Source organism: Lactuca saligna, chromosome 4 (genome assembly GCF_052625555.1).
Source record: "Lactuca saligna cultivar CGN05327 chromosome 4, ASM5262555v1, whole genome shotgun sequence".
Lineage (NCBI taxonomy): Eukaryota > Viridiplantae > Streptophyta > Magnoliopsida > Asterales > Asteraceae > Lactuca > Lactuca saligna.
The window spans coordinates 109695434-109703974 of NC_136420.1; the positions used below are offsets into that span (position 1 = coordinate 109695434).

General features: G+C 27.5%; 1 protein-coding gene across 1 annotated transcript; it reads right to left on the minus strand.

Moving 5' to 3' along the window:
* Nucleotides 1-2226: 2226 nt before the first annotated feature.
* Nucleotides 2227-4631, minus strand: LOC145040019 (protein FAR1-RELATED SEQUENCE 5-like). Its single transcript, XM_078988015.1, has 5 exons — nucleotides 3994-4631; nucleotides 3659-3854; nucleotides 3064-3480; nucleotides 2673-2727; nucleotides 2227-2528 (listed from the first exon to the last, which is right to left on the minus strand). Exons 1-5 carry the CDS (start codon nucleotides 4629-4631, stop codon nucleotides 2227-2229), a joined length of 1608 nt encoding a protein of 535 aa, XP_078844141.1.
* Between the last annotated feature and the right edge of the window lie 3910 nt (nucleotides 4632-8541).

Here is an 8541-nt window from a genome sequence, read left to right on the forward strand (position 1 = left end):
AGGCGGTCCTCCACTCGCGCATCTCTGTGGAGTGTTCTCCGGGGACGTGTCTCCAATTTTATAGGAATAACAAATCTACAAGTAATAATGCGGAAATATCCTATTTAAATTCTATTTACAAAGACGATCCTCCACTCGCGTAATAATGCGGAAATATCCTATTTAAATTCTATCTACTGCTTTTAACAATAATGTTAAGGAAAAACCATTTGTGAAAATATAAAATAAAACAATTTATAACGTTTTTCACAAATAATACGATAATGTGATATGCAAGTTCAAATGGTTATCTGTTCTGATTGTCAGTGTTAAAAGCATATGTAATATGAAACACAACACATATAAAACATGTTTTGAGTACAAGTATTCCTTGTACTTTGCTTATATTCCCCCCATGAAAGCAGTGAAAAACATTGAAAAAAGGGTAGGGGTATGAACTCACCGGACGAGGAATGTGTCGACTAGAATGCTAAACGTTGGATCGTGGCTTGAAAACGTGCGGGGTTCCTATGTAATATTAAATGATACACAAATGTATCTAATTAGACTTTAAATCACTAATCAGATACATGCAAAAACACTTGATATTAAGTGTTTGGAGTGACCCGGGTGACATTTATGGATACATATGGCTTGGGTATGGAGTTTACTCTACAAGAGTAAACTCTTAGAAGAGTTTTCGGCCCTAAACACCACATCCTCATCAGTTTACAGCCGTAAACTCATGAGTGGTGTTCTTAAGTGCTAAATGGCCTTATATCATTTTAGGGGTGATGCTAGGTTTGGTTCTAGGGCATTTGAAGGGGATTTAGTCAATCATATGGACCATTTGATGAGTTTACGGTAGTAAACTGTGAGTTTACGGCTGTAAACTTTCACCCACTCAATTCTTATGTGCTTTGATGATCATAGGTTAATCATAAGTGATTCTACTCATTTTTACAAGCCGAGGGGTGAATTTAGGGCACCATTTAACCCATTTATAGGAGTTTACGGCCCAGGAACCCATTCTTGGGGGGTTTACGGCCATGAACTCCTAATAGATTTGTTTTCATCAAGTTTAAGGCTTCTAATTCGATTGTGGTTGCTTCTAGTTATTAGTTCAAGGCTTAGGAGGTGTGTAAGTGGCATTTTAACACCTAAAAAGGAGTTTACTACACATGATATGGAGTTTACGGCCCAATCATGTTCTTGGGCAGTAAACTCATTTTTACTCCCCAAATGTTGAGTTTAAGGTGTTCTAAGTCCAATCATATAAGTCCTTAAGCCATATCTAAGCTCCAATGGTGGTTTAGAAGGGTTTTAAGGCTCAAAAACTCCCTTTATATGTGTTCACAGACCAAGAGTGTTCCAAGGCCGTAAGCACATGTTTAAGGAATTCTTCCATGATTTGAACACGAAAATGAAGGCTAAGGATGTTATACTAGAAGCTAGGATAATTACCTTGGTGATTTGAAGCTTGAAATGAGTGATTTTTGGACCTAGATCTTGGATTGAGGAGAGAGGTTAGAGAGAGTGAAAAGGCTTCAAATAAGGCTTAAACAACTTTAAATATGGTTTGGATTTGAGACACGGTGGAATTCTACCTAATACTGACGTTAACCGAGGCTTTTGGTTGCACCCGATTGAGTTCTCGTCACCCGATATGGTCGAAACTAAAATTTTTCTAATTACTAGGTTGGGATGTTTTCATGTGCTTCTAACATGTTTGGATACTTATAAGGTCAAAATAAAAGTCTTAACTTAATTGACCTAATCCAAAAATGAAATCGGAATAATTCGCTTAAGACGAGTTTTACGGACGGAACAGGTTGCAGCGATGAAACAACTTTGGGTTGTCACAATATGTTAGTATAACAAAGTTCAAATATTAACATAAAAAATTTCAGATATGAATATTACTTATTTATTAGTATAACAAATTTCACATATTTGTATTCATTTATAAATAATTTACAATATCAATATAACTTATTTTATAGTAATTTAAAAAACAAATATCAATATATAAATTTTCCATATCAATATAAATGTGTATTATTCATACATGAATATTATTGTTTGTTTTTTTATCTGCATATATTCAGAAATGAATAAAAAAAAATCCCTAAATGTCTTTTGCTGATTTAGTAGCTCCAACTCTTTTTGGACAAATACTTAAATTGTGTGGAACTCGTTTTCCACATCCTGAACACATTCTTTGTTCTTTTTTAGAATTTTCATATGTTACTTCACCTGCACTTGGAATTCTTTTCTTGATTCCAGATCTTTATTTCTTTGAACTTCAGGAACATGAATATTAATCTCTTCTGGAATAGGAATACTAACACCTAAAAGCTTGCATATGACTTCACCATCTGTCTTGCTTTTCAATCCAGGAGAAATATAATCACTCTCAAATTCCTTCAACAACATTTGTTGTTTCTCAGCAAACAAAGGCAATCTCTTTTTATCATCTCTTACAATATCCAAACATGATTCAAAACTATAATATGAATCATTGACTAGCTTTACATTCTCACAATCACCTGAATCGGATTGAACAGAACTAAAACGATAATTTCTTGATATCAGATCCTTTCTCCATCTCTTCAAAATGTACCTTTTAGGAATTTATTTAACACCACATCTCATCATTATTGTAAAAGCATGTCTTCATAAAACACCCATACGCTTAAAATGTTCACAACTGCAATTTATTTCTTTCTCTTCAGCTTTTATTTCAACCTGATACAAAAACAAAATTTACACATTTACATTCATATAAGAATACTCATATCAACACTCATATATTAATATATTCATATAATATTCATATATTCATATATGAATATTGATATTCATATATGAATATTATCATATTCATATATGAATATTATTACATTTTTCATAAAAACAAGTAAAATTACCTTAAATTCATTTTTAAAATCACTTTTACTGTTCTTGTGCTACACAATGTAAACTTCCCAACCATATTCAATACCAACATATGAGTATGTATAGAAAAAAACATGCTTTATATATTTCTTTTTGCACCTCAAAAAATAATGTACTTGTATAAACCTTTGATGCTTGCAGTTCTATTTCTCGAGGTGTTTGCATTTTATATGATGCTTTCTTTGATGCCTTATCAAGTTCTCGTTGAGTATTCCTTTGTTTTTGAATGGTAGTGTCGTAATTCATCATGAAATTCAAAAGTAAGTTCCCACTTTCTGAATATATATTAAAGAATGAATTCATACTCTCTGACCTCGATGTAGTCTTCATCAAACCACACATTGGAATATCACTAAAATATCCAGGTATCCATGAATCATGTATTGTAAACATGTCTTTAAACCATCTTGTGTCTTCAAGATTGAATTCATTCATAAGCAAACCCCACTTCACCTCAAAAACATCAGGTTTCATATTAATGTCCCAAACAAGCTTCGAAAACCTTTTTCTAAAGTCTGTGTTTGTAAATAAATCATATGATATCTGTATTAAAACAAAAATATTCATAAATGAATAAATAATAATAAGTAAAATAACAATCAATATTCATAAATGAATATACTAATAAGTAATATATTTGAAATATATTAAAATAATACCTTTTTTTCAACTTTTTCATTATATGCCACATACATAATCGGTGCTTTGAATTACGAAACACATTCTCAACAGCTTGTTTTATTGCAGCATCTTGATCAGTTAAAACAAGTGTTGGTTCTTTCCCATGAGTTTTAAGAAATGCTTTAAGCAACGAAGAGTAAGACTCAATGCTTTCATTGCTTAGCAACCCAGATCCAACAGTAACTGATTTTTTATTATGGTCAATAACGGTAAACGGAACAAAAACCATTCGATACCTAACACACAAAAAAAATGTTCATTAAAGTCAATTTTTGATGTATTACTAAGTGAATATAAAAATATTCATATATGAATAAGCTATAAACAAAAGTAGATAAAATGACCTACTTGTTTGTTCAGAAAGTCGCATCAAACGAGATAACATCGCCAAATTCAGCATAATATGCCTTCTCCATTTCATCGGCCCAAAACATACAGTCTAAAACATCATCTTGACAATTAAACTCAAATGAGTAATTTAGATAGTGAGCTCGATGGTCATTCATTGTGTTTACTATCATTTGGTCATCTTTATAACCAATAACCCTATTGATATCTCTCCTTAAATTTTTATAGTCAACTACTTTGGGCTTTACAAACTCATACCCACCTCTCAGACTTGCCCTCAACTTATGAGCTATAGTTGGACCTATTTTTGATGTGGAAGCACGCACAATAAACTCTTTTTCTGAATATGACATTTGTCTCGCCTTTTTTAAATCGCTTCTCTTCTCAAGTGGATGGTTGTGAAGTTTATCAAACTGAAAAACTTTATAATCTGGAGTTCCATACATAGATTCAAATATAATCTTTTCTAGACAACCAATAGCTCTTGAATTTGAATTTCGTTTCCTCCTAACACCACTTGTACCTAATGTGTCACAAGATTTCTTTTTCTGTTTACCACCACGATTACATATAACATGTTTATTCTTTATAATCTTGTTATCAAACCTTGACTGTGTGCTCAGTCTAACATCAAAACCACCAATTTCAGCATACTCAGAATACATTTTGATAGCCAACTTTAATGATTTGAATATTAAACCCTTAAATGGAATAAGTTGAACAGGTACATCTGGCTTATAGACATGTTCTCATATTATATCATTAAAATATTGTGCATCATGTACTGAACTTGAAGATTCACCACCTAAAATAATAATGCATGAATAAAACAATAATATATATGAATACATAAAATTCATATAAATAAAACAAAAAACATTCATATATGAATTAAATATTCATATATGAATACATAAAATTCATGAGTATTCAAAATATATAAAATAAAACATAACTTATTCATATATGAATAAAACGGAAAAAATAATAAATTCAAAATAACAATTAACACACGTTTATTCATATATGAATAAGACAACAGATTATTCATTTTAACATATTCATATGTAAATAAAACATAACTTATTCATATATGAATAAAACAAAAAAAAAATAAAAAATTTGAAATTACAATTATCACACGTTTATTCATATATGAATAAGACAACAATTTATTCATCTTAATATATTCATATGTAAATAAATGATAATCAACAAAATTAAAAACAACAAAGTAATTCAATAACTGATACCTTCAAAAAATGAGTTCTCAACATCTTCTTCTTCACTCTCACTCATAGAAGAATACAAATCACCATCAATAACACTAGAATTCGACATAATACACCAAATGATTAATATAAATAAACAAAAACAATCTTAATATCGAATATATCTCACAAAAAAAGTTGTAAAGATAAAAACCTGGTTAATTTCGAATATATCTCACCTCAACGTACAAAATATCTGATAGAAACTTAAATCATATATGAGCATATGATGTAATTAAGCAATCTCTCTCAGTACAGAACGTAAAAACTACAACGATATAACTGATGAAATAAATATATCAAACTACTTAACAAAAATCCGATGAAATAACTCCAATACATATTCGAAACTTGATAATCTTGATAATGAACTCCGATGAAACAACTCCAAAACGAATATAATAAGCGTAATTCCAAACAAATGATAAAAAACAATAATCTTAATAATGAACTCCGATCTATCCGATTCAAACGATATACATACCTGATCAAATCGGAAACTGAAAACGAAGTAGAAAACTGAAACACATATGCGAAACTTCACGATTAATGGAATGAAAACATATAATTGCTAACGAGTTATATAAATAACTCCGATCTATCTGATTCAAACGATATATATACCTGATCAAATCGGAAGCTGAAAACGAAGTAGAAAATTGAAACACAGATGCGAAACTTCACGATTAATGGAATGAAAATGTATAATTGCTAACGAGCTATATAAAGAAAATAATCTTGAGAATTAATTCCTCATATCCGATTCAAACGAGATAAAGATATCATCAAATTGGAAACTGATAACACGAACAGGTAAGTTCTATGTAAAAAAGTTGTTAATTTACAAAGATACCCTTAATGAAAATGGACATGCGCATTTTCTTTTTTTAATTTTAACATGTTAGATAAATAATTGGCTGAGATAATTCTCTAATTCTCAACCTTTTTTATTTTTTCAATTGAACCTACCTCTCTCTTTCTGTATATATATATATATATATATATATATATATATATATATATATATATATATATATATATATATATATATATATATATATATATATATATATATATATATATATATATATATATATATAAAACGACATACACGGAATATATATTTTGCGATAAGCTTTTGTAATGGTATTCTTATTTGATTTGAGTAATAAATTGTTTAAAAAATCTTCGTAATTGCTTTCTTACTAGATGTGAATAGTAAAATGTTTGAAGAATCCTGTAAATTTGTTACGAGGATCGTTAATTGTATTGTGGTTTGTTATGATGCACAGAATATATTGGCTCAGTTAAAAGTTAGAAGTTTCTTTTCATATATATATATATATATATATATATATATATATATATATATATATATATATATATATATATATATATAGGGTGAAGTTCAATAGAGAACCATAATTAACCAAGGAACCATGTAACCAATTTTATTTTCAATTTTTAGAACTTATTTTTTATCTAAAAAAAACTAAAAATACAGAAGTTCATAACTTTTTATCCTTTTTCCAATGATATAAAATTCGATTTTTTTTACGTCAAATTCACAATGTGAATATTTGAAAATTCACAACGTAAATCCGGATTCACACGGTGAATCCGAAAAATATTTTTCACATTCAAAATGTTCATATATGAATTTAGATATTTTTAGATATTTTTTCGATAAAGAATAAGTTCTAGAAATTGAAAAAAAGATTTGGTTCCTTGAAAAACCAATAATTATGGTTCTCTATTGAATTTTTCCATATATATATATATATATATATATATATATATATATATATATATATATATATATATATATATATATATATATATATATATATATATATATATATATATATATATATATATAGTTGATATCGGTTGAGAACTCATAGTTTTTCCCAGAACCTGAGAACTAAACATGGAGTGTTAGATCAAAATTAACTCATTAAGAGCATGATCGTAATCTTACCGATCTCGTTTAATGTTTATTTTTTGTTTTATTAAACAAAATTAACATAATAAATCAAATTTTGGATTTTTTTTAATGGAGTTTTTTTTTTTTTTTTTTTTCAGAAAACATGAATTTTTTAAAAAAATGAAAAAAAAATTAATTTTTTAAAAATAATACAAAATTTTTCAAAAAAGAAAACTGCAATTATTTTTAAAAAAATGCTTCTTTTAAAAAATTAAAAAAAACTGCAATTTAAAAAAAAAATTGCAAGGTTTTAAAAAAAAACTACATTTTTTTCAAAACAAAAAAAACTGGAATTAAAAAAAAACTCCAAATTTTTTAAATAAAACTGCATTTAAAAAAAACTGCAATTTAAAAAAAAAATACATGCAATTTTTTATAAAAGCAACTGCATTTTTTTCTTAAAAAACGTTATCTTTTTTTCTAAAAATAACTATAATTTTTTTTCTTGTACTAGAATATTCGTAAGTAAATCATAAAAAATTTTATTTTTATTAATCAATCTATAAACATAATGGTACAAGTATTTTGTTCGATACAAAATAATATATAAAAAATAAAAAAAAAGCTTCAAAGATTCACAGTGTTATCAATACTTCATATCAAGATTTCTATATTTTCTTCAATTTATCACTTTTTGCATCTTCAAAATTTTCCACAAATTCTTTCAAATCTACAATAAGATTAATAAAAAAGATTAATGCAAGAATACTCACAAAAATGCATATGTATATATCATGTAAGATTCACATTCCATTGTATAATGTAATATTCAAATGTGATTGTATCTTTTAAAGTTCAAATGTGAAATCCATAAGAAAATAAAAACGAAGAACACTCACACAAAATTAAATGTGATTCAATGTGAATTACATGTGATTTATATGTGAATCATATATGATTTATATGTGAATCACATGTAATTCATATTTGATTCACTTGTGAATTTCATGTAATTCATATGTGAATTACATGTGATTTATATATGAATTACAAGCAATTCATATTTCATATGTGATTCTCTTGTGAATTACATGTGAATCACATGTTATTTATGCGTAAATCACATTTGATTTATATGTAAATCACATGTAATTCATATGTGATTCACTTATGAATTAGATATGATTTATATGTGAATCATATGTGATTTATATGTGAATAACATGTAATTCATATGTGATTCGCTTTTGAATTACATGTTATTCATATGTGAACTACATGTGATTTATATGTGAATAACATGTGATCCATATGTGAATTACATATAATTCATATGTGAATTACAAGTTATCAACCTTTTTTGCATATAGTAAATGA

Coding starts and splice junctions, on each gene's coding strand:
- LOC145040019 (XM_078988015.1), bottom strand. CDS start 4,631: ATGTATTCTGAGTATGCTGAAATTGGTGGTTTTGATGTTAGACTGAGC. Junction 2,728..3,063: donor TAGAACTGCAAGCATCAAAG/GTTTATACAAGT, acceptor TTTTTGTATCAG/GTTGAAATAAAAGCTGAAGA. Junction 2,529..2,672: donor CAGTTGTGAACATTTTAAGC/GTATGGGTGTTT, acceptor AATCCGATTCAG/GTGATTGTGAGAATGTAAAG.